Below are 26,396 nucleotides of genomic sequence, written 5' to 3' on the forward strand. Positions count from 1 at the left end.
TGCTTATTGTTCTAAATCCCTCCCCTTTAGTTTGTTCCAGTGGAGGAGCTGATGAATGGAAGGTTCCAGCCCAACTTCGTATTCCTGAAGTGGTTCAAGAGGTTTTTCCAGGCTAACCTGGTGGGGCAGGTGTATAACCCTGTGGAAGCTCGCCAGGGCCAGGAGATCCAGCCTGCCAGACCCCCCCTCCGCTCCCCCCAGGGACTTGGCCGCAAGTCTGCCAGCCGCAACCCCAGTCAATCAGGTATGCATTCTCTCACTTATCCTGAGTAGTGCTCTGCTCCCCGAGCCCGACGGGCCACATAAACTATACATTGGTTAGGGCCGGGTAGGGCCTGTTTTTCAATAATACAATCACTTACATTTTAAAGCTAAGCCATTTGCTCATGCTCTGCATTCATATCTTGCTAAGAGCATAACACAGTGTCAGAAGTGCTTCAACCAGGTCAAATATAAGACCACAAGATTATTGTCAGAGTCGACAGGAGAGATTATTTCACAGAAAATAGTCATGTTCATTCAGTTTTGTCAGAGTTTAGAGTGACGAAATGTAGCTAGCTATTATCTAAAAGTCTTGTCGTGGATACACACACACGCAGACTAGCAGCAGACCGCTTGCAGCTCAGCGAGGAAGTTATCTCTAATTTGAGGCAGGGACACATGCACCTTAAATTTGGCAGAAGCACTCGAGCCTGGGTAAGGCAGGGCCTGAAAGTCGCGGGTATGGCTCGGGCTTAAAATCCATGCCCGTGCAGGGCTCTAATCCTGAGTTGAAATATTCTTTGTGCTGTTTGTGACCTTATATTCAGGATGGAATATTGTTGGTATTTTTCTGTTAATCAGTTTGTGTTTTCCTTTTTTCCGACAGGGGGGTTGGAAACCGACACGGATGAAGAAGCTTTAGGAAAGCATCAAAGGAAACGTATAGTTTATGAAGATATATGGAGGGAGACGTACTCCTGGGTAGGGCCCAGCACTCTGGGAGAGGTCCATGCCTACTGCAGTCTGTGTGACATGAATTTCAACATCTATCACTCGGGCCTTGTTGGCCTCAAGCGTCACTCACAGTGCAAGAGGCACCAGAAGCTTACCCTGGCTGCCAATGGATGCAATGTAAGAACCGAGGCGAGAAAGAGCAGGCAGGGCAGCATCAGCAGCTGTCCACCCTGTAGTGAGTTGGTCCTGTGCTTCATTCAGGTTAACTGCGTCTCTGGTCCGTCCGCGGCTGGGGACCAGGTGTCTAACAGATACGGTCAGTATGTCCTGGGACTACAGTACCCAGAAGACATAGTGTCCGCTTGCCAAAAGACTCCTTACTGCATATACATGTACGGAGGAGTGGTGCTAGGGGAGGCTGGCATAGCTTCTGTGGTTCTAGTAGGCTATTTTGATGTGAAGGCAGCCAGACACTGCATCAGGCTGTTGGATGTCCTGCAGTCTCCAGCCGAAGACAATACTGGAGAGGAAACTGCTGCGGCTTTGGTGGAGACCTTGAAGAGGTTTGGGCTTCCTGCAGCTAACCTCGCGGCTCTCTACACAGATGGTAACGGTGCTGCCTCTGAGCAGATTTGCTCACAGCTTAGGGAGCTCAACCCCAACGTGGTGGTGCTAGGTAGGCTGTATGGAGTGGCTGATGCATCCTGCCATGCTGGGATGGTAGAGCTCTCCACTCAGGCCCAGGAGCTAATTGTAGATATCTACTCCTACTACTCCTTCTGCTCCACCAAGAATGACAACCTGAAGGAACTGTTTTCTAGCATAACCAGTATCAATGGCCTTACCCTTCCCCTCACCACCTGCTGCCTTAACTTCTGCATGTTAGCCAGGAAAGTGTTGGAAATGTGGACAGATCTAATCTCCCACTTCAGCTCCTGTAACAAAGAGGGTGACGTAGATGAGAAGGCCAAACTGATCTGCACACAACTGCAGGATCCCCAAATCAAGGCTACCTTTATGTTCCTAAACCAGGCCCTGGAGCCCCTCCGTGCCTTCCAGGAGCGACTGCACCACCATGAGGGCTCGGCCCGGGCCGACCTGGTACAGATCCTACAGGAAGCCAGCAACCTCCTGCGCTCCTATGCCTCCAGTTTCCTCCGTCCTCAAGCAGTCGTGCGTTTCCTCAAGGAACGTGACGTCTCTCTCCTCAAGACCACAAAGTTCCACCTGCCAGGGCCAGAGCTGAACGTAGGTGGGGCTGCAGTGGAGGACTTCCTGTGTGAGTCATCAGAGTCAGGAAGTGAAGCACTGCAGTTTTTACAGAAACAGGCTCTGTCTTTCTACACAGCACTTACAGCCAGCGTGGCGGAGGGGCTGCCTCTGAGTGACGGCGTGTTGAGGAGCATGGCCCAGCTACTGAGCCCCCAGGGTAGGTTGACGGTCACAGGGAAGGTGGTGGGAGAGCTGGGGGCTAAACTTGGGCTCTGCAGCTCACCTGAGGAGATCAGCCAGCTGAACAAGGAGTTCCTGGAGTACCAGCTGGCAGAGGAGGGAGAGTGGGAAGAGGGAGGAAATGGATCTGATGGGGGCATCCAAAATGGCTCTGCAGCCACCTCGCTGGAGCAACATTGGTGCACTGTGTTGAAGGCTTCTGGATCAACCAGCATCTTCAGGAAACTTGTTTTGACCCTCTTAGCCATGCCTTGCCCCCCACTTGAAGCCCAGAAGGTCTTCACACAGGTAGGGGAAAGACAAAAAGCATCACACAATTGTATGTCACTGCACTCCTGCATGGAAGTTATTGTGTTGGTATTGTCCCATTTATGTTCTTATCTGCGTGTGCTTGCGTCTGTATCTGCATCTATATTATTTGTGTCTGTCTGTGTTCTCAGATTGTGGAGAATGGGGACGCTGCCCAGTTCACTGACAGTGTGACAGAAAGTGAGCTGGACTCTGTTCGGGAAGTAGACCTGACCAATGACACCGCTCTATCAGACAACAACAGTATCTACGAGTCTGGCATGAAGAAGAGAGGTCGTCCCAGAAAGATTCCATCAGGTACATTGTTTCATTAAGGGACTGGAATAGGACTAACATATTTTATTATCACTGTATGAAATGTACTGTAGTATAGTGTAGCACACACAAGAGCCCTCAAATGCTTTTTTTAGGGTACAGCTCCATTTTGAGTTAGCATTAGTTTGTGTGTGTACCGGTAAGCAGCTTATCAAGTGGATTAGCACATGAATGGGTTAGCTTAAATGGGTTGAGTTGCTCAAGATGGCGGCAGCTCTCTATTGTTGGGGTAGGTTAGTGTAGCATGAGCATGCTTCAGGTTTGTATGTCTATGGGTAGTATTATATAAGGTTGGTTGTGTTAGTGTAATAGAGGTAATAGACAGATTTATATTTTAGAGTGGGCAAGAATTATTGTTATTTACATACAGTATGTTGTTATGTAAAAGAGATGGTATTCTTATATGGGGTAGCTATGATAACGTACCATAACATTGACTGGGAATGATTGGGAAAGGGGGTACGTAGTCAGTTTCAGAACTGAATGCATTCAACCGAAATGTGTCTTCTGCATTTAATCGACATGCCTTAATCGACATCCACATCATCGCCGCCATTGGTTGACTTAGAAGAACAATTTTTGGGGCTACACTACAGACAGCTATATAGGTTGGCTAATACAGGACTAGTAAGTAACCAGTACACTACTTTAGTGAAGAAAAAATATTAAAATTATTATTATTTAAAAATATAGAGATTTTATTTTATTCCGATTTTTCAGAGGGTGCTGCAATGCCCTCAGTACCCCTATTTCCCGTAGCTCCGGGTACAGATTTCAAAAGCAGTCAAAGATCTCGAAGTCTCGGAATTTGAACTGTGTTTATTGTGTTGTAGCTTGATATTTACATTTACATACATTTACATTTAAGTCATTTAGCAGACGCTCTTATCCAGAGCGACTTACAAATTGGTGCATTCACCTTATGACATCCAGTGGAACAGCCACTTTACAATAGTGCATCTAAATCTTTTAAGGGGGGGGGGTGAGAAGGATTACTTTATCCTATCCTAGGTATTCCTTAAAGAGGTGGGGTTTCAGGTGTCTCCGGAAGGTGGTGATTGACTCCGCTGTCCTGGCGTCGTGAGGGAGTGTGTTCCACCATTGGGGAGCCAGAGCAGCGAACAGTTTTGACTGGGCTGAGCGGGAACTGTACGTCCTCAGTGGTAGGGAGGCGAGCAGGCCAGAGGTGGATGAACGCAGTGCCCTTGTTTGGGTGTAGGTCCTGATCAGAGCCTGGAGGTACTGAGGTGCCGTTCCCCTCACAGCTCCGTAGGCAAGCACCATGGTCTTGTAGCGGATGCGAGCCTCAACTGGAAGCCAGTGGAGAGAGCGGAGGAGCGGGGTGACGTGAGAGAACTTGGGAAGGTTGAACACCAGACGGGCTGCGGCGTTCTGGATGAGTTGTAGGGGTTTAATGGCACAGGCAGGGAGCCCAGCCAACAGCGAGTTGCAGTAATCCAGACGGGAGATGACAAGTGCCTGGATTAGGACCTGCGCCGCTTCCTGTGTGAGGCAGGGTCATACTCTGCGGATGTTGTAGAGCATGAACCTACAGGAACGGGCCACCGCCTTGATGTTAGTTGAGAACGACAGGGTGTTGTCCAGGATCACGCCAAGGTTCTTACCGCTCTGGGAGGAGGACACAATGGAGTTGTCAACCGTGATGGTGAGATCATGGAACGGGCAGTCCTTCCCCGGGATGAAGAGCAGCTCCGTCTTGCCGAGGTTCAGCTTGAGGTGGTGATCCGTCATCCACACTGATATGTCTGCCAGACATGCAGAGATGCGATTCGCCACCTGGTCATCAGAAGGGGGAAAGGAGAAGATTAATTGTGTGTCGTCTGCATAGCAATGATAGGAGAGACCATGTGAGGTTATGACAGAGCCAAGTGACTTGGTGTATAGCGAGAATAGGAGAGGGCCTAGAACAGAGCCCTGGGGACACCAGTGGTGAGAGCGCGTGGTGAGGAGACAGATTCTCGCCACGCCACCTGGTAGGAGCGACCTGTCAGGTAGGACGCAATCCAAGCGTGGGCCGCGCCGAGATGCCCAACTCGGTGGAGAGGAGGATCTGATGGTTCACAGTATCGAAGGCAGCCGATAGGTCTAGAAGGATGAGAGCAGAGGAGAGAGAGTTAGCTTTAGCAGTGCGGAGCGCCTCCGTGATACAGAGAAGAGCAGTCTCAGTTGAATGACTAGTCTTGAAACCTGACTGATTTGGATCAAGAAGGTCATTCTGAGAGAGATAGCGGGAGAGCTGGCCAAGGACGGCACGTTCAAGAGTTTTGGAGAGAAAAGAAAGAAGGGATACTGGTCTGTAGTTGATGACATCGGAGGGATCGAGTGTAGGTTTTTTCAGAAGGGGTGCAACTCTCGCTCTCTTGAAGACGGAAGGGACGTAGCCAGCGGTCAGGGATGAGTTGATGAGCGAGGTGAGGTAGGGAGAAGGTCTCGGAAATGGTCTGGAGAAGAGAGGAGGGGATAGGGTCAAGCGGGCAGGTTGTTGGGCGGCCGGCCGTCACAAGACGCGAGATTTCATCTGGAGAGAGAGGGAGAAAGAGGTCAGAGCACAGGGTAGGGCAGTGTGAGCAGAACCAGCGGTGTCGTTTGACTTAGCAAACGAGGATCGGATGTCGTCGACCTTCTTTTCAAAATGGTTGACGAAGTCATCTGCAGAGAGGGAGGAGGGGGGATTCAGGAGGGAGGAGAAGGTGGCAAAGAGCTTCCTAGGGTTAGAGGCAGATGCTTGGAATTTAGAGTGGTAGAAAGTGGCTTTAGCAGCAGAGACAGAGGAGGAAAATGTAGAGAGGAGGGAGTGAAAGGATGCCAGGTCCGCAGGGAGGCGAGTTTTCCTCCATTTCCGCTCGGCTGCCCGGAGCCCTGTTCTGTGAGCTCGCAATGAGTCGTCGAGCCACGGAGCGGGAGGGGAGGACCGAGCCGGCCTGGAGGATAGGGGACATAGAGAGTCAAAGGATGCAGAAAGGGAGGAGAGGAGGGTTGAGGAGGCAGAATCAGGAGATAGGTTGGAGAAGGTTTGAGCAGAGGGAAGAGATGATAGGATGGAAGAGGAGAGAGTAGCGGGGGAGAGAGAGCGAAGGTTGGGACGGCGCGATACCATCCGAGTAGGGGCAGTGTGGGAAGTGTTGGATGAGAGCGAGAGGGAAAAGGATACAAGGTAGTGGTCGGAGACTTGGAGGGGAGTTGCAATGAGGTTAGTGGAAGAACAGCATCTAGTAAAGATGAGGTCGAGCGTATTGCCTGCCTTGTGAGTAGGGGGGAAGGTGAGAGGGTGAGGTCAAAAGAGGAGAGGAGTGGAAAGAAGGAGGCAGAGAGGAATGAGTCAAAGGTAGACGTGGGGAGGTTAAAGTCGCCCAGAACTGTGAGAGGTGAGCCGTCCTCAGGAAAGGAGCTTATCAAGGCATCAAGCTCATTGATGAACTCTCCGAGGGGACCTGGAGGACGATAAATGATAAGGATGTTAAGCTTGAAAGGGCTGGTAACTGTGACAGCATGAAATTCAAAGGAGGCGATAGACAGATGGGTAAGGGTAGAAAGAGAGAATGACCACTTGGGAGAGATGAGGATCCCGGTGCCACCACCCCGCTGACCAGAAGCTCTCGGGGTGTGCGAGAACACGTGGGCGGACGAAGAGAGAGCAGTAGGAGTAGCAGTGTTATCTGTGGTGATCCATGTTTCCGTCAGTGCCAAGAAGTCGAGGGACTGGAGGGAGGCATAGGCTGAGATGAACTCTGCCTTGTTGGCCGCAGATCGGCAGTTCCAGAGGCTACCGGAGACCTGGAACTCCACGTGGGTCGTGCGCGCTGGGACCACCAGATTAGGGTGGCCGCGGCCACGCGGTGTGGAGCGTTTGTATGGTCTGTGCAGAGAGGAGAGAACAGGGATAGACAGACACATAGTTGACAGGCTACAGAAGAGGCTACGCTAATGCAAGGAGATTGGAATGACAAGTGGACTACACAGCAGCAAGAATCTTATTGACTAAAATGATTAAAATGATACAGTACTGCTGAAGTAGGCTAGCTGGCAGTGGCTGCGTTGTTGACTTTGTAGGCTAGCTGGCAGTGGCTGCGTTGTTGACACTACACTAATCAAGTCGTTCCGTTGAGTGTAATAGTTTCTACAGTGCTGCTATTGGGGGCTAGCTGGCTAGCTAGCAGTGTTGATTACGTTACGTTGCGTTAAAAGAACGACAATAGCTGGCTAGCTAACCTAGAAAATCGCTCTAGACTACACAATTATCTTTGATACACAGACGGCTATGTAGCTAGCTATGTAGCTAGCTACGATCAAACAAATCAAACCGTTGTGCTGTAATGAAATGAAATGAAAATGTGATACTACCTGTGGAGCGAAACGGAATGCGACCGGGTTGTTGAGTGCGGAAGTTCTATTCAGTAGACGTTGGCTAGCTGTTGGCTAGCTAGCAGTGTCTCCTACGTTAAGGACAACAAACAGCTGGCTAGCTAACCTCGGTAAATTAAGATAATCACTCTAAGACTACACGCTCTAAACTACACAATTATCTTGGATACGAAGACAGCAAAGACAACTATGTAGCTAGCTAACACTACACTAATCAAGTCGTTCAGTTGAGTGATTATCCATTATCCATACGGACCTTTGCCACCTAGGAAATGTCCCACTGGACACATATGTCAATTCAATGTATTTTCCATGTTGGTTTAATGTAATTTCATTGAAATGACATGGAAACAACATTGATTCAACTGTGGGTTGTGTGACCGGACCTTCCTAAATAGTAGTTGAGTACCCCTGGTATATGGGTTGGAGTCTATCTATACCTACAGTATCCCTAATGATAACCTCCATCTAATTTTACACTGTCCATTGATTCTCTCAGTGTTTCACATACTTCTATCACAGGATCCCTGTTAATAATGGAAGCATCGATGTGTTGTTTTCCAGAGGTGAATTACCTTAATGGGACAGTGAAGCCATGCACAGTGCGGCTGCAGAAGATAATCAGTAAGAAAAGATATTGACAGTTAGTGAAGATGATCATTGGTATTCATCTATATCACTTAAGGCCAGTCACCACAGGCTAAAATTATATATATATATTTTGCACCTACTTGTCAATTTGAAGAGTTTTGGGTATTTTTGTCCATTAATGTTAGTATTTTCAAAAAGTAAAAAATTCAAAAGTCAAAATGTTGATGAAAATATTTCTGTATATTTCCGTTAGTTTATCATACTACCGTCATCAACATTTCATCAATTGAACGGTCATACATCCTTCATTTCAAAGCTCACTACATTGAATCACACATCATTTAAAAGCCAATTTCATAGAGAATGTTACAAACGGGACTATTTGTAGTAACTTACGGTGATTGGGTCTAAATGAGTGTTTGGCATTTGGTAGTTTAAATGAATTGTAAGTTTGTCTTTAACTGCCATTTCCCCAAAGTCAGACTCTTCTCACACGCCAACACATTTTTCTCTGCCTCAGAAGCATCTTCATTCATCAACTTTCTTGTGGTTATCCTTAGACGTGTTCTCCAGACTTATACATGGGGAATTGTTGATATGTTGTCATGTTTTAATTCTAGATTACATTTCCTTTAAAAACATTTGCCAAAAATGCATTTTTACGTATCTTTCTATAGTATTTTAGATAGAAAGATTAAAAAAAATATTTATCCACAATCTGCTATATGTAAGTCAGCTCCTGGGAGTGTAACAAAATGAAACCAAAATACTTGGTCTGGCTTCATCCAGTGTCCAGAAAATTGGATTTTGTGATATGCAAATATGCACATATTTAATGATATTACCTCATTTGCATATTTTTGTACAATATTTCAGAAACATTTTAATATATAAAAAGTATTATATTTGTGTCCACATTCAACTGGTAAAAGTTGATTGTGATTAAGGGGAACAAAATACCCTATTAGGGTGTGGTGCCTGGCCTTAAACTCAATTGAATTGATGTACAGGTGACACATTACCAGAGATTGCTTAACAATCCACCTTCCATGGTTGGGGTCAAATCAATTCCATTTCAATTCAGTCAATGCAGGAAGTAAACTGAAATTCCAATTTCAGTTTACTTCCTGCATTGACTGAGTTTAAATGAAATTGACCCCAACCTTGTCTTTTTAGTTATCTATCCTCTGGCTTTTCACCTTTTGACAATTTCAGGCAAAATTCTTGTATTTTCTGCATCAAAACATTGATTTGGTTTCTATGAAACTTGTTTATGTAGATGGGCCAAAGAATGAGGACGATACTGTGTTCGTTGAGGACAACGTCATTTGGACAAATACTATGGAGGTAATATTTTTGATTATTTTGTTGATGTTTTTTTGTATCACATTTCTTGTCTAGTAGGATTGGGTGAATCAATTCAACAAATATGGTAACTTAAGATTTAACTAAGGGTGACGTTATTGTTTTCTTGTGACTCATAATCAACTATGCATAACAGAGCTTTAAAAGACAGACAAGGCCTCCTGAGTGGCGCAGAGGTCTAAGGCACTGCATCGCATTGTTGCGGTGTCACTATAACCTGGGGTTCGATCCCAGGCTGTGTCACAACCGGCTGTGACCGGGAGTCCCATAGGACTCACAATTGGCCCAGGGTTGTCCGGGTTAAGGGAGGGTTTGGCAGGGAATTACTTGGCTCATCGCGCTCTCTAGCGACTCCTTGTGGGGGGCCAGGCGCCTGCAGGCTGAATTCGGTCATTAGTTGAATGGTGTTTCCTCCGACACATTGGTGTAGCTGGCTTCCATGTTAAGTGGACGGGTGTTAAGAAGAGCGGCTTGGCGGGTCATGTTTCAGAGGACGCATGATTCGACCTTTGCCTCTCCCTAACCCGTTGCAGTGATGAGACGAGATCGTAATCACAAAATGTACTGAAAAAATATTAACAAAGACGGACATACTGTAGATATTGTTGCCTATGTTTGTTTTTACCTGTTCTGCTTTGACGTGTTCTTACCTTGCTATAGTGGGGGTGTGAGAGATCAAAATAAACTGCACGTGACAACACCTGACAATGGAAACTATCATTCTTTGGAATCAAACAAAGCAAAACGTGCATGGATCTTTTGCATGTCTCCAAAGCTTGACATTATGACAAACATTTCTATGCAGGTTTTATGAAGTAAGGGTCACTAGTATGCTTTGCTTTGCTGTTGCTTGTGCAATCAACAATTTTCTATGCTTTTAAATCATTTTTATTAAAACATTAAATGCTTGCGACAAGTTCATACTGGTATCTCACCCGTGTCTAACAAACTAACCTGGTTAGTAACTTTTTTACCCTCTCCTTTATCTTTCTTCTTTTTCTTTTTTCACGTGGGTCGACTTTATGCTTGGTAGTCATAGCAATTCTTGGATGTGAGTGCATGACTGGGTGTGTGTGCGCTTGTACTATGCCTGTGAGCAGTGTGCGTAATAGGTGTGTGCATGTGTGTTGTCCCTCAGGGCACCATTAGGGGCATTTATGGTTGGGAGAGCAGCTTACGCCAGAAGCCACAGGCGCGCACTGTGTTTCAGGCTGGTGCCGGCACCTGGGTCAAGCCACAGGCGCTTGACAACGACAGCAAAAAGGACCAGGAGTCCGAGGCTGCATCGGTAGGTACTCTCAAAACACCTACCAGTGATGGCTGGTGCGCTGAGATATCGGAGGACGGGCTCATTGTAATGACTAGAATTGAAACGATGTGTTTGATACCGTCCCATTCATTCCATTACAATGAGTCCATCCTCCTATATATCTGCCCACCAGCCTCCTGTGGCTCCTACGCTTGAGGGGAGCCCTTCTGACCTCTGGCGAATGGGGCAGTGAAAGGCGCAATGCAATCGAAACACAAAAAAAACATGTATTTTGCTCTAAAGGTGTGCGTGGCTGTCAACGACACGTCATTCTTTCTGTGCATGGCTCTTGTGATTTGCTTCTAACGTTCTAATTTCCTTTTTAACCCTTTATATGGACTTACGTGGTCTCCCATTTTCTTAACTCATTCTCACTACTCTGAAATTGGGTCGCTTGAATTAAGGTTGACAAAACCTGACAAACCTTACAAACACAGGGCCAATATTTGCTATTACATGTAAAGAAGGATATGTACAATTGTAGTCACCCATAGGAAAACTTTTATTTTTCCAATTTTCAGGTTCATCAGATATCAGTGGATGTGTTCGTCACTGTCTTCAGGCATGCATTGTCAACTATTTTATCTGTGTATTCAAGCATAAATATTTTTGACTTTCAGTCCCCGAAGAAGGAGAATCATACATCCAACGTGTCTACAACGAGCCCCAGGGGAGCAAAGAAGGGCATTGATTACCAGGTTCCTACTTTCACAAATATTTGCTATGCATGCCAACATGCTTCCATATCATATAAACCCATGTGAATAACCCTCCATCTCCCGGGGTCTCACCCTGTAGGATGGGAAGGGTTTCCCCACTGGAGAGCTGGTGTGGGGAAAGGTGAAGGGCTTCTCCTGGTGGCCTGGACTGGTGGTGCTCTGGAAGTCCAACAAGGCACCGCCTGTATCCAAGCGCCGGGTAGAGTGGTTCGGTGACGGAATGTTTTCCGAGGTGAGGACTTGACTTGACTCATTGTAAAGAGCAAGATTGACCTGCAGCACAGATTGGTGTTTGGACAAAATTGTTCCTTTGTTTTGTGTTGCAGATCTATACAGAGAGGCTTCTGCCTTTTGCAGCTTTTGCAAAGTGCTTTTGCAAGAATTCCTATTCCAGCTTGCCTACCTACAAAGATGCCATCTACCAGGTCCTTGAGGTGGGACATGAATGCTATTATCTATCGCTATCTTAACATTGTAATGTATGACTATGTAATATACTAGCCTGGTCCCAGATCTGTTTGTGCTGTCTTTCCAACTCAACTTGCATGGTCATTGCGTGACATTGGCAAGACAGCACACACAGATGTAGAACTATGCTAGTACTGTACTGTTACATCCCCAAATATCACAATATTCCATACGGTATAATACCACAAAGCACCACATCACTCACTCACCACTCATATTTCATGTCTATGCAGTTGGCTGGTGAACGCTGTGAGAAGTCCTTTCTTGCAGCGGGGAATAAGCAGGAGTTGCTTAAGTTGATGCTGGACTGGGCCCACAGTGGATTCCTGCCCACTGGACCAGATGGGTTCAACCCCCCACCACCTGCAAGTATGTGTGGTTTAGGGTGATGTTTTCCCTAGATGCTGATCTTGGTTCAGTTTAGCATTTTCCTGATTAAGGTTAGGATTGGGGCCGGGGAAGCTGATCCTAGATCTGTACCTATGGGACATTTCACCCTGGCGCGTTATTTGTTGCTTCCATTATATTTCCACAACAGGGTAACACTTATACCTGTGTAGTACACTAGTAACAACAGGTGTTCTCATGTTCCTTTTATTTTGTTTTATTCCCAAAGATGCCAAATACTCAAAGGCAGAATCTTCAGACTCGTCTCTGGCAGACTATCAGCCCCCAGCTAAGAGGAAGTATGTGAACAAGAACAGACCATCCTATGGGAATCAGAGCTACAGCAGAGGTAAGCCCTACACCCACAGCAATCCATATTCATTAATATGGGCCGTTTTTCTAGTTCCTCTGTCACTATAGAATTATATTTGCATAAATTAAATTCCTTTATTTTGTGGTTCACAGAGGCAATGGTACGAGAGGTTAGGAAAGGCAAACATGTTAAAGGTATTTAACATTCTTTGAGCTGTAATTGTACTTTTTTGCTCTCTATTTGTCTGCACTTTAGAAAAATATTATAGAATTGAATCAGTCATTTTACTAATGTATACAATTCATTATTCACCTCAGAATTCTGTTTATCATGTGGAACCCCCCACATCCACACCTTCCACCCACTGTTTGAGGGGAGTCTTTGCCTGAAGTGCAAGGTAAACTAACTACATCTTCTCATAAATTGAATGACTGTTCAGTTTATTTATGCAAGTGTATCCACGTAGACATGTTAAATCATGTCTGCTTATCATCTGAAAGATTGTTGACATGAATGACCTTCGTCCCCATGGTAAAGCTGTCCCTCTTAACCTTTGCAGGAGAACTTTATTGAGACTTTGTACAGATACGACGAAGATGGCTACCAGTCCTACTGCACGATTTGTTGCGCTGGCCAAGAGGTCATTCTGTGTGGCAATGCCAGCTGCTGCAGGTTAGCACTGCTCAAGAGTACACTTTCCTCTCTCTCTTCTTTCACTCCCATTTCCTCTTTCACTCGCTTATCCTCTCTGTCGTTCTCGCTCTCTCCCTCTCTCAGGTGTTTCTGTAAGGACTGCCTGAACATTTTGGTTGGCGATGGAACCTTTGACAAGCTGAAGGATGTTGACCCATGGAGCTGCTTCATGTGCTTACCATCCCAGTGCAACGGATCACTCAAGCTGCGAACTGACTGGAGCGTGCGAGTCCAAGAGTTTTTTGTCAACAACAGTGCTCTGGAGTTTGAACCCCACAGGGTGTATCCCTCCATTACTGCCCATCAACGCAGACCTATCAGGGTGTTGTCTCTCTTTGATGGGATTGCCACAGGTTTGTACATTCTCAATATGGGCTTTCATTTATCTTTGGGAGATGGTTGCAGATAAGTGATTGTGATGTGTTATATGAGGATGCAATGGCTTGTGTTTCTTCTGTCTTCACGAATTTTGGTTTGTGTGTCAGTGACTGATAATCTTCTATGCCCATTGTGCTCTTGCAGGGTACCTTGTGCTCAAAGACCTGGGCTTCATCGTAGAACGCTACATCGCCTCTGAGATCTGTGGGGACTCGATCACTGTGGGTATGATCAAACACGAGGGCAAGATAGAGCACATCAATGACGTACGCACCATCACCAGGAAACATGTGAGTTCAGCATACACACACGTTCAAACAAATTACAACACACACACGTCATTTTCAATGACGACCTAGGAACAGTGGGTTAACTGCCTGTTCAGGGGCAGAACGACAGATTTGTACCTTGTAAGCTCGGGGATATGAACTTGCAACCTTTCGTTTACTAGTCCACTGCCCCTAACCTGTGTGTGTCTGTGTTTGCTGTAATTCAGCTGGCTGAATGGGGTCCCTTTGACCTCCTGATTGGAGGAAGCCCCTGCAATGACCTGGCCTGCGTCAACCCTGCTCGGAAGGGCTTATTTGGTAAGGAACCTCCTGACTTCAAAGTATATGGAGTGTTTCCACTTGACCAGTGGTTCTCCGACCTCTCCTGGAGAACCCCTAGCTGTCCATGTATTTGATCAATTCCAGAACCAGCGCACCTTATTCAACTTGTTAACTAATTATCAAGTCCTTGGATAGTTGAATCGGGTGAGTTAGTTCAGGGCTACAACAGAATTGTGAATTTTCTGAGGTAAGTAGGAGAGGTTTTATGAACCACTGTGCTAGACAATGTAGAGAGCTAATGTCTGGAGAACTTTATCAAGTATGTTATCACATCGTTTTATTAGCAGTTAACATGGTAGCCTACTGTTAGATGCACGTGTCTGTACACGCTAACCTATCCATTGGCCTAGTAAATGGGTTTTTAATGGTGTTTCATTGGTTTTCTCGGTCTCTGTTTCCAGAGGGCACAGGCAGGCTGTTCTTTGAATATTACAGGATGCTGACCATGATGAGGCCAAAGGATGATGACAACCGTCCATTCTTCTGGCTCTTTGAAAATGTGGTGGCTATGCGCGGTCATGACCTGGCTGACATCTGTCGCTTTCTTGAGGTAAAGGCACTAGCAGCTATTTCATGGTCAATGAGGCCTCTCCTTCTTCCTTTCTCTCTCTCTTTCTTTAACTCTCTTGCTCATTCTCCCTCTCTCTCCCTGTTCAATGGCATTTGGGCGGTGTGTTTCATTATTACTAATACAGTTGAAGTCGGAAGTTTACGTACACCTTATACCCTGACTACACAGCTCGCGTCGCGTGCCCGAGTGTTGCAAAAATAAATGTAGAAATCTATATTATTCAATCATTGCATCCACACTGCTCGCGCCCGTCAACGAGCGTCTGCGTTGCCAAGGGCTAAAATAGAAGTCAGTTCTATTTGTGACGCAGATCGCGGTGCAAGTCTTGCCTCTCCCATCTCCTCATTGGTTAATAGTAGCAGATACCCACATGCCATCTCCTCATTGGTTATACAGTGGGGCAAATAAGTATTTAGTCAGCCACCAATTGTGCAAGTTCTCCAACTTAAAAAGATAAGAGGCCTGTAATTATCATCATAGGTACACTTCAACTATGACAGACAAAATGAGGGGGAAAAAATACAGAAAATCACATTGTAGGATTTTTTATTAATTAATTTGCAAATTATGGTGGAAAATAAGTATTTGGTCACCTACAAACAAGCAAGATTTCTGGCTCTCACAGACCTGCAACTTCTTCTTTAAGAGGCTCCTCTGTCCTCCACTCGTTACCTGTAATAATGGCACCTGTTTGAACTTGTTATCAGTATAAAAGACACCTGTCCACAACCTCAAACAGTCACACTCCAAACTCCACTATGGCCAAGACCAAAGAGCTGTCAAAGGACAAATGGAAGACATGCCCCACTGTACCCATGTGGGCGATTGAAAGACGAACTGTGTTGTCGGTCGTCGTGGTAATACTATGAAAGTTTGGATGCCAATCACCAAGTTCAAAGAAGAAAAAGCCTGGAATGAGGAGAGATGACTAGAAACGATTTGGTTGACCGTTTTATGTGTGGATTAATTGTCAGCGTAGAGGACCTTGTGCATTTCTGGTAAAATAACATCTCCATTTTTATATCCCAGGACAAATTAGCTAGCAACAGCAAGCTAGCTAAATAGGACAAATTAGCTATCAAGTGCAAGTTAGCTAGCTAAATTGCCATAAATGTTTAATGGTTTTCGTCCTTTCCCCAAATGAATGTAATTGGTTCAGAGTTTGTTTTGATATTTTAACCTGCGTGTTGTGATCGCGTTTGGTGTGGGGGGACAAAATAAATGTATGCATGATGGCGCACGCGCGCAGCCGGTTTGGGTTCCGTATTAGCCAAATACATTTACTCAGTTTTCACAATTCCTGACATTTAATCAGTTAGATCACCACTTTATTTTAAGAATGTGAAATGTCAGAAAAATTGTAATGTTCGTCTGTGGGAGAAAGAGAGGAGGACGAAGGTTCAGTGTGGTAAGTATTCATTATGCCTTATAATGAAAACGAATACTCGAACAAAACAATAAACGAGAATGACAAAAAAACGAAAGAGTCCTGTCTGGTAACATACACAAAGACAGAAGATAATCACCCACGAAACACAATAGAAAACAGGCTACCTAAATATGGTTCTCAATCAGGGACAACGATTGACAGCTGCCTCTGATTGAGAACCATACCAGGCCAAACACAGAAATAGCAAATCATAGAAAAACTAACATAGACAACCCACCTAACTCACGCCCTGACCATACTAAAACAAAGACATAACAAAAGAACTATGGTCAGAACGTGACAATACTACCCCCCGCCCCCCCAAAGGTGCGGACTCCGGCCGCCAAAACCTGAACCTATAGGGGAGGGTCTGGGTGGGTGTCTGTCCGCGGTGGGGGCTCTGGTGCGGGACGTGGACCCCACTCTACCATAGTCTTTGTCCGCCTCCTCAACCGCCTCCGTTGCCTCTTTCAAGCGGCGACCCTCGCCGCCGACCTCGGACTGGGGACCCTAGCATTGGGTCCCAAATGGACGGGAGATTCCAACAGCACCGGACGAACGGGAGATTCCGGCAGCACTGGACAGGCGGGAGACTCCGGCAGCTCCGGAGTGAAGGGCGATTCCGGCAGCTCAGGACAGACGGGCGACTCTGGCAGCTCAGGACAGACGGGCGACTCTGGCAGCTCAGGACAGACGGGAGACTCTGGCAGCTCAGGGCAGGAGGGAGACTCTGGCAGCTCAGGGCAGGAGGGAGACTCTGGCAGCTTAGGGCAGGAGGGAGACTCTGCCAGGGCAGGAGGGAGCCTGGCAGCTCAGGGCAGGAGGTAGACTCTGGCAGCTCAGGGCAGGAGGTAGACTCTGGCAGCTCAGGGCAGGAGGGAGACTCTGGCAGCTCAGGGCAGGAGGGAGACTCTGGCAGCTCAGGGCAGGAGGAGACTCTGGCAGCTCAGGACAGGAGGGAGACTCTGGCAGCTCAGGGCAGGAGGGAGACTGGCAGCTCAGGGCAGGAGGGAGACTCCGGCAGCTCACGGCAGGAGGGAGACTCTGGCAGCGCTGGGCAGGAGGGAGACTCTGGCAGCTCAAGACAGACGGGAGACTCCGGCAGTGCTGGACAGGCGGGAGCACCTTTAGGGAGGAGACAGAGAGACAGTCTGGTGTGGGGGGCTGCCACCGGAGGGCTGGTGCGTGGAGGTGGCACTGGATAGACCGGACCGTGAAGGCGCACTGGAGGTCTCGAGCACCGAGCCTGTCCAACCCTACCTGGCTGAATGCTCTCCGTAGCCAGGCCAGTGCGGTGAGGTGGAATAGCCCGCACTGGGCTGTGCTGGCGAACCGGGGACACCATACGTAGTGCTGGTGCTATGTACCCCGGCCCGAGGAGATGCACTGGAGACCAGATGCGCTGAGCCGGCTACATGGCACCTGGCTCGATGCCCAACCTAGCCCGGCCAATACGAGGCGCTGCTATGTACCGCACCAGGCTATGCCTGTGCACCGGCGACACCGTGCGCCTCACAGCATAACACGGTGCCTGCCCGGTCCCTCTCTCTCCACGGTAAGCACGGGGAGTTGGCGCAGGTCTCCTACCTGACGTCGCCACACTCCACGTGTGCCCCCCCCAATACATTTTTGGGGCTGCCTCTCGGGCTTCCAGCCGCGCTGCCTCCTCATACCACCGCCTCTCGGCTTTCGCTGCCTCCAGCTCAGCCTTGGGGCGGCGATATTCTCAAGCATGTGCCCAGGGTCCCTTGCCGTCCAGAATCTCCTCCCATGTCCAGGAGTCCTGAGATCGCTGCCGCTGCCACGCTGCTTGTTCCTTTAGTGCTGGGTGATTCTGTAACGGCCGTTGTTGGTGGAAGAGGGTGAGGACCAAGGTGCAGCGTGGTAAGTATTCATTATGCCTTTTAATGAAAACGAATACTCGAACAAAACAACAAAACGATAAACGAGAGTGACACGAAACGAAACAGTCCTGTCTGGTAACATACACAAAGACAGAAAATAATCACCCACGAAACAAAATAGAAATCAGGCTACCTAAATATGGTTCTCAATCAGGGACAACAATTGACAGCTGCCTCTGATTGAGAACCATACCAGGCCAAACACAGAAATAGAAAATCATAGAAAAACTAACATAGACAACCCACCCAACTCACGTCCTGATCATACTAAAACAAAGACATAACAAAAGAACTAAGGTCAGAACGTGACAAAAATAGTAGAGAGAATGATATATTTCAGCTTTTATTTCTTTCATCACATTACGAGTGGGTCAGAAGTTTACATTTACTCAATTAGTATTTGGTAGCATTGCCTTTAAATTGTTTAACTTGGGTCAAACGTTTTGGGTAGCCTTCCACAAGCTTCCCACAATAAGTTGGGTGAATTTTGCCCATTCCTCCTGACAGCTGGTGTAACTGAGTCAGGTTTGTAGGCCTCCTTGCTCGCTCACGCTTTTTCAGTTCTGCCTACAAATGTTCTATAGGATTGAGGCCAGGGCTTTGTGATGGCCACTTCAATACCTTGACTTTGTTGTCCTTAAGCCATTTTGCCACAATTTAGGAAGTATGCTTGGGGTAATTGTCCATTTGGAAGACCCATTTGCGACCAAGCTTTAACTTCCTGACTGATGTCTTGAGATTTTGCTTCAATATATCCACATCATTTTCCTGCCTCATGAAGCCATCTATTTTGTGAAGTGCCCCAGTCCCTCATGCAGCAAAGCACCCCCACAACATGATGCTGCCACCCCCGTGCTTCACGGTTGGTATGGTGTTCTTCGGCTTGCAAGCCTCGCCCTTTTTCCTGACGATGGTCATTATGGCCAAACAGTTCTATTTTTGTTTCATCAGACCAGAGAACTTTTCTCCAAAAAGTACGATCTTTGTCCCTATGTGCAGTTGCAAACCGTAGTCTGGCTTTTTTATGGCGGTTTTGGAGCAGTGGCGTCTTCCTTGCTGAGCGGCCTTTCAGGTTATGTCGATATAGGATTAATTTTACTGTGGATATAGATACTTTTGTACCTGTTTCCTCCAGAATCTTCACAGGGTCTTTTGCTGTTGTTCTGGGATTGATTTGCACTTTCACACCAAAGTATGTTCATCTCTAGGAGACAGAACGCGTCTCGTTCCTGAGAGGTATGACGTCTGCGTGGTCCCATGGTGTTTATACTTGCGTACTATTGTTTGTAGAGATGAACGTGGTACCTTCAGGCATTTGGAAATTGCTCCCAAGGATGAACCAGACTTGTGGAGGTCTACAATTTTTTTTCTGAGATCTTGGCTGATTTATTTTGATTTTCCAATGATGTCAAGCAAAGAGGCACTGAGATTGAAGGTAGGCCTTGAAATACATCCACAGGTACACCTCCAATTGACTCAAATGATGTAAATCAGAATCTTCTAATGCAATGACATCATTTTCCGGTATTTTCCAAACTGTTTAAAGTCACAGTCAACTTAGTGTATGTAAACTTCTGACCCACTGGAATTGTGATACAGTAAATTATAAATGAAATAATCTGTCTATAAACAATTGTTGGAAAAATTACCTGTGTCATGCACAAAGTAGATGTCCTAACCAACTTGCCAAAACGATAGTGTGTTAACAAGAAATTTGTGGAGGGGTTGAAAAAAGAGTTTTAATGACTCCAACGTAAGTGTATGTAAACTTCCGACTTCAACTGTAAATCTCATCTCATCTATTTCCAGTGTAATCCCATCCTGATCGATGCGGTAAAAGTGAGCCCAGCTCACAGAGCTCGCTACTTCTGGGGAAACCTCCCTGGCATGAACAGGTAAACATAAATACGACTAACACATAGACACATCCCCATATCCCTTCACATACTCCTACTGATGAACACTAACACATGCACTATCAATATCATGTTGTTTTTCTTATCATTTACATTACATTTAAGTCATTTAGCAGACGCTCTTATCCAGAGCGACTTACATTATGTTCAACCCACCTACATGAGAGAGTTCACTTGTCTGTATGTTTTTTTCTCCTTAGACCTCTAGCTACCTCTCTGGATGATAAGGTGAACCTGCAGGATTGTCTGGAGCCTGGACGCACGGCCAAGGTAAGACTGACAAGCTCTTGCTTCTAGATTTTCTTATAATTCAGTACTTTACTGACAAGCGAGGTTGAAGTTAAAAGGCTGTTTAGGTTAATTCTAATGGCTATTTTCTTATTTCTGAATGAGTTTCTAGCATCAGGTGTGACTGGTGAGTACGTCCATATTTGAAATATGGTTAAAGCTGTGATTGTTATCTGTCGGTTCTTTCCCTTACAGTATAACAAAGTTCGTACCATCACCACCAAGTCCAACTCCATCAGACAAGGGAAGATGGGATCACTACCTGTCGACTTTAATGGCAAGGAGGACTACCTTTGGTGCACAGAGATGGAGAAGTAAGTCTTTATTATTGAGTAAAAGGGTAGAGGTTGGAACAGCATAGAATATAGAAGTGATCACAGTGTAATTACATTGTTTTAAAGTTTTGTAGTCAGCATTATTCCTATACCGTGACTGATCATGGATACTGCACTCTCTAGTAAAAGTCAATGTACTTACGGTAGTTAAGTGAATGTAATCTGTCATTTCTAAAAACAAATACACTTACACTCGGATTGTTTTGAAATGGCTCTAACATTTTCCATGTTATGTGATTGACCTTTCTGCAGGATCTTCGGCTTTCCCAAGCATTACACTGATGTCAACAACATGGGTCGGAGCCAGCGGCAGAAAGTACTGGGCCGATCATGGAGTGTACCAGTTATCCGGCACCTCTTCGCTCCACTCAAGGACTACTTTGCCTGTGAGTAGGAACCTCACGTTCCTGTGTGCTGCACACTGTCGTCAACAACAACAGCAACATGAAATGGCTGATTGTTGGAGAGAGGAGGGTAAAAAAAAGATCATTATCCTGCCCTGCTTTTCAGTGAAAGGAACTGTCCTGTGTTTCTCAGACTGACCTCACGGAATCATCTTAGTCTTTTTATCATTGGCTGTATCAAGTGTTTTATTAGGTTTAGATAATGAGCATCTGTTTCAATGCAGTGTGGTCATATGATCATAATATTACCAGAATGCACTGACACTTTTTGGTTCTTTCCGTTTGTCTGGAATAGTTCACGTTTGTCTATCATTTATTTGATGTTCGGTTTTGTCAACTTTTGGTCAATGATGGTGAGATCAGACCTCAAACCCTGCCCACTATCTACCTCAATACTAATCTATGATCGGTCTGACATCTGCAGAAACACAGTTTTATCTCTATTTAATTGAATGATTCTGTATCATTTATTTTATATTTGAATGTTATAAATAGTCAGATAAATCATGTTCACGTGTAATTAGGTGAATAAACCTAATGTTTTTTTTTACTTGTTTGGAAAAATAGATCTTCCAAAATAATTAAAAATCCAAAACTCAGATTCAAACCAAGGCAAAAAAAAATGTGCCTTGAGTGTTTGATTGTATTTTACCTTGGACAATATTCATCAGGGTTACAGTCTTTGTGGTGCTATGTTAGGGTTTTTAATGATATTCTTGTCAAAGAGGTGTTCACAGGACACACATTTTCACTAACTATAGGCAGGTTTCCATTGACACAGGTTAATTAGACTAAAGCAATGTCACACAAAAAAGAATTGCCACATGTGTAATGGAAACGGCAGAGACATTTTCTAAAGATCTAATACATTTTTATACATTCGACATGGGTGGATTTTTCTTTTGTCTTACGAATAAATTATGATTGACGAATAATTTTGAAGGTAGGCCTACGTGGGGCATTTGATGTTATCGCGTAACTATAAATGTCCACTCCAGATTTAATTCTAAATGCCTACTGATGGCAAAATCCATTTATTCATCTCGGGGGGAAAAAAATTTTTCTTTGCATGATGTCCCATTTGAAGAAACCCTTTTGGTTCCAGGTAGAACTCTTTTGGGTTCCATGTAGAACCCTTTCCACAGAGGGTTCTATCTGGAAACAAAATTGTATTTTTTTTGCTAAATATTGCTAATTTTACCACATTTTTATTCGACATTCTAGGTTTTTGCGAAAAGTGTTATTTTAAGGGGAGACGTCATTACGTCCAGCTGTTTTCATCGACACACGACAGTTGAATAGAAACGCAGCATTTTTAAATGTCGACAAAAAAAAGAAATGACTAAATGTTAATGGAGGCATAACTATTGTCTCACTTGTTAGAGCATGCCACTTATAGGCTTTAATTTAGGGGATATAGTCAAGCATGTGAAAGAAAAAGTTGCTGAAACCAGTCCTTACATGTTTGATTTGAATAGTAAGATGTGTGCCTTCTCCCTGTCTTGGAACAATGGGGAGAAGAACGGTTGTAATCGCAAGTGCCTACTAAACAACTGTTAAAACCTAGATAACAATATACGTAGAACTATTTTTCTTCTGTAATTATTCATTCTTAAATATTGTAAAGGGAGTTGGACAAAGTTCTGAGGAAAGGAGTACATCATCAATGTCTTCACGTAATTGTTTCAGTAAAACAGACAGGCAGCGTGTAAGTTTGTCTTTAAAGTGGGCACTTTTTTTCTGAAAGCAACTGTTTTAAACTGACGTTGTATGTTCATGGAGTGTTGATGAAGGTCACATGGAGGGCCTAATCATAACAAACCCACTTCAGTTTCATGCATGTGACGTGTGTTGTTATGACAGGTCATCTGTGTGTTAAATTGAAGTGATGGCTTTAACTGCAGCGTTCTGTTCATCTCGCTCTCAACAAGTTTGTTGATGATATCACAACACAACCAGCTTTCATCAAAAACTTGAAGTTACGCTACATTCTAAAATGAGTACTGTTTGTCATTTGGGGTTACTGAGATTTGTAACTCATCAGTTTTGAACCCTTGTTCCCCTCTACCATCCATACCTACCTGCTGTACTGTATGAAGTGTGTCAGTGTGGTGACTGATCTCAACTCTGAGGCAGAACAGATACTGTATACCAAATGTGTTTTTCTTTCTATTTTTCATAAGCACAACCAGGTGAACACAGTCTGGACAGTGATTTACATAGGATACTGGCCTTATGAATAGTTTTTTTGAAATGAAACAAAAGGAACAAACAATTGTTTTGTGTACTGTATGTTTCTATAACACTTTAATAACAATGCCTTTAAAATGAGGTTATTCGGGTCATCACTAGACTCCTATTGGTGCTATATTATTGTTCAATTGTTTTCTTATATTTCATATTTTCTTGCATGGTATGTTAATATTGAGTCAAGCTGTATATAACATGGTTAGCTGTTCCCCAGCTTGTTTAGTGTATAGCTGTCATAGTCTCATAACCCCATGTAAAGCTTTTGATCATGTTAGAGATGAGAAATAAACTGCCCTAATTGTATTATTTGTACATTGTCTGTGTTGTCAGTCTGTTAATTGATGTATATATTATACTGTGAATACTGTGTGCCCGGTGTGAGTGAGTTTGTGGGCGCTCTGGCAGGCTTTTGACAAAACAATATTTATTTGATTGAACCTTTATTTAACTAGGCAAGTCAGTTAAGAACAAATTCTTATTTACAATGACGGCCTACACCGGCCGAAGCTGGGCCAATTGTGCGATGCCCTATGGGACTCCCAATCGCGGCCGGTTATGATACAACCTGGATTCAAACCAGGGTGTCTGTAGTGACGCCTCTTGCACTGAGATGCAGTGCCTTAGACCACTGTGCCACTCGGGAGGCCGAGTGATGCATACTATTGCTGAGATTGTGGAAGTGTCTGTAAATTCAACAGGTCATAGTTCAGGTGGTAAAAAATGAACTCCTATTTCTCCTAGTGGGCCCATAAGTGGGAACCATGAGTGGTCGTGCAGAGGTACCTTGGAGGGAGAAAATGAAGTGGATGTTCAGTTTGAACCAAATTGTGTGTCGAGTGGAGATGAGAAGAATTGTATTACAGTGGCAAATGCAAAAGGAAATAAGAGAAGTAAAGTCGTAGTGTAATCTAGTAAATCCAACCTAGTTCTGATTCTTTTTTGGTTAGAGTAAGGGTTTTCAATCTATGTAGTTACCTGGGAGATCTATAAATCTATAAATATAGTGGATGCGTTAGATAAGGTGGCGTCCATGAGAGTAACGAGAAGTGGGCTTATTTCATTTTTTTTGTGTATCTATGGAACAGAAGGAGAGTGCTCTGCACTTCAGGAAAATATCGGATTGGAATGTGTCGTGTGTGGATCTTCGAAGCAGGGCGCCTATCAAGGCTGTTATCTCTGGGGTGGCGCTAGAAGTAAAAGGAATCAAGTGTTAGGTGCACACCGACTGACTCATATGCTTTTTTTTGATGAAGAGTCTCTCCCTTCTCACGTGTATTTGGGTTTTACGACATATCCTGTGAGAGCCTTCGTGCCCAAACCAATGCAGTGTGATAGATGCAAAATATTTAGTCACGTGTCAAGTGTATGTAGACGGGAGAGCTTAAATGCGGCAAGTGTGGTGTGCATGCACCACATGCACCCAAATGACTGAAGTGTCCTGTCTGGGTGAATGAGTCAGAGGTGGTAAGAATAAGGGGTGAAAAGCAGGGCCCATCTAGCTTGCCTGGAGTTGAGACGCTTGGCGGAGATATTCCAGATTCTTGTGGTCTGTCCACACGAAGAACGGATGTTCCGCCCCCTCGAGGGCATCCACTGTTCCAGCGCCATCTTCACCTCGATAAGCTCACGATTCCCCACATCGTAGTTCCTCTCTGTGGTGTTGAAGCAACGGGAGACGAAGGCGCGGGGATGTAACTTGAGGTCCAGTGCAGAACGCTGGGACAGGGCAGCCCCTACTCCGACATTTGAAGCATCGACCTCCACCACAAACTGGCGGGACGGGTCAGGATGAACCAAGATGGGAGCTGTTGTGAAACTGTGTTTAAGATCCCACAGCTAAGGACCACGTGAACGGATAGGGGGGAAGCTAGGGTGCTGTAACCCCGGATAAAGCGGTGATAGAAGTTGGCGAATCCCAGGAAACGTTGCACTTTCACTCGACGTAGGCTGGGGCCAGTCCACCACCACTCTCACCTTCCCGGGATCCCATCTGTACTCTCCCTGCAGCAATGGTGTAACCCAGGAAGGGGATGGTGGAGCGATGGCATTCGCACTTCTCTGCTTTCACAAAAAGTTGGTTCTCCAGGAGGTGTTGGAGAACCTGGCGGACATGGAGCAGGTATTCTTGGGAGGAGAGGGAGAAAACGAGGATGCCGTCTAGGTAGACGAAGGCAAACTGGTTCAACATGTCACAGAGAACATCATTCACCAGAGCCTGGAACACAACAGAGGCGTTGGTAAGGCCAAATGGCATGACCAGATACTCGCAGTGACCGCTGGTTATGTTGAAGGCAGTCTTCCACTCTTCCCCTTTCCATATCCGCACCAGGTGTTAGGGCAGCTTGGAGAACACGATGGCCCGCTGGAGTGTCTCCCCTGGAACGCTTCAATGGTAGTGTCGGGCACCTGTCGGGTGTTTCTCGCTTAGTGTTCCCTCGTCATCGAGCTGCAGCCCTCCTCCTTCACCTTGGATCGCTCTAAGATAGCGTACCTCATCTGGGATGCCCAGCTCGGACGCCAGGGTAGCGTCCTTAAAGCTCTCATCGGCCCCAGAGACGATGAGTACCCGGAGAGATTTCGACTGGTTCCCCCAGAGCAAGATTGTATGAAAAGGGGTGTGGGTAAGGGGAGAGGAAAAGTTCTCTGTATGGCCCACCAGACTACTCGATCCTACCAGTGAGCCTGGTCTTTTCGTGGACAGGTGGCCACGAAATGACTAGTAGTCCCGCAATACAGGCAACTCTTTGTGTGAAGGCTGTATAGCCATTTGGCTGGGGACAGCCTAGGTCTGCCTAGTTGCATTGGCTCGGGAAGTCGGGTAGCCTTGGGTTCTCTCGGCAAAGGGACCGTCAGGGACTTCAGGGATGTCTCGGAGGCGAGGTGGAAGCCTTGGTCGGGCGAGAGGAATCAAACCTCCTTTCCTTCCTTCACTCCCGTAGTCTCCCATCGATCCGAATGGTCAAGGCAATGGGCGAGTCGAGATCCGTCGGTAGTTCCTGGGCTGCAAGCTCGTTCATTACTTCCTCTGATACTCCGTGCAGAAACATGTCAAACAGCGCTTCCAGGTTCC

At 45.7% G+C, this 26,396-nt stretch overlaps 1 protein-coding gene across 4 annotated transcripts in view; it reads left to right on the forward strand.

Annotated features, from left to right (window-relative positions):
• LOC118359913 (DNA (cytosine-5)-methyltransferase 3A-like) overlaps nucleotides 1-23,638 on the forward strand; it is a 31,492-nt gene extending 7,854 nt beyond the window's left edge. Inside the window, exons 4-25 of one of the 4 annotated variants that reach the window (XM_035738827.1) lie at nucleotides 31-244; nucleotides 869-2,676; nucleotides 2,829-2,994; nucleotides 7,960-8,019; nucleotides 9,266-9,333; nucleotides 10,490-10,639; nucleotides 11,281-11,358; nucleotides 11,459-11,611; nucleotides 11,706-11,813; nucleotides 12,081-12,216; nucleotides 12,464-12,583; nucleotides 12,700-12,741; nucleotides 12,865-12,944; nucleotides 13,107-13,219; nucleotides 13,325-13,593; nucleotides 13,763-13,908; nucleotides 14,115-14,205; nucleotides 14,631-14,779; nucleotides 19,943-20,028; nucleotides 20,250-20,319; nucleotides 20,533-20,651; nucleotides 20,925-23,638. In XM_035738827.1, the coding sequence (XP_035594720.1) occupies nucleotides 31-244; nucleotides 869-2,676; nucleotides 2,829-2,994; nucleotides 7,960-8,019; nucleotides 9,266-9,333; nucleotides 10,490-10,639; nucleotides 11,281-11,358; nucleotides 11,459-11,611; nucleotides 11,706-11,813; nucleotides 12,081-12,216; nucleotides 12,464-12,583; nucleotides 12,700-12,741; nucleotides 12,865-12,944; nucleotides 13,107-13,219; nucleotides 13,325-13,593; nucleotides 13,763-13,908; nucleotides 14,115-14,205; nucleotides 14,631-14,779; nucleotides 19,943-20,028; nucleotides 20,250-20,319; nucleotides 20,533-20,651; nucleotides 20,925-21,066 (4,368 nt within the window). In that variant the 3' untranslated portion in view covers nucleotides 21,067-23,638. The remainder of the gene's footprint in view (nucleotides 1-30; nucleotides 245-868; nucleotides 2,677-2,828; nucleotides 2,995-7,959; nucleotides 8,020-9,265; nucleotides 9,334-10,489; nucleotides 10,640-11,280; nucleotides 11,359-11,458; nucleotides 11,612-11,705; nucleotides 11,814-12,080; nucleotides 12,217-12,463; nucleotides 12,584-12,699; nucleotides 12,742-12,864; nucleotides 12,945-13,106; nucleotides 13,220-13,324; nucleotides 13,594-13,762; nucleotides 13,909-14,114; nucleotides 14,206-14,630; nucleotides 14,780-19,942; nucleotides 20,029-20,249; nucleotides 20,320-20,532; nucleotides 20,652-20,924) is intronic. The other 3 variants (XM_035738829.1, XM_035738828.1, XM_035738830.1) reach the window with 3 other exon arrangements.
• Nucleotides 23,639-26,396: the final 2,758 nt, after the last annotated feature.

Source organism: Oncorhynchus keta, chromosome 27 (genome assembly GCF_023373465.1).
Source record: "Oncorhynchus keta strain PuntledgeMale-10-30-2019 chromosome 27, Oket_V2, whole genome shotgun sequence".
Classification (NCBI taxonomy): domain Eukaryota; kingdom Metazoa; phylum Chordata; class Actinopteri; order Salmoniformes; family Salmonidae; genus Oncorhynchus; species Oncorhynchus keta.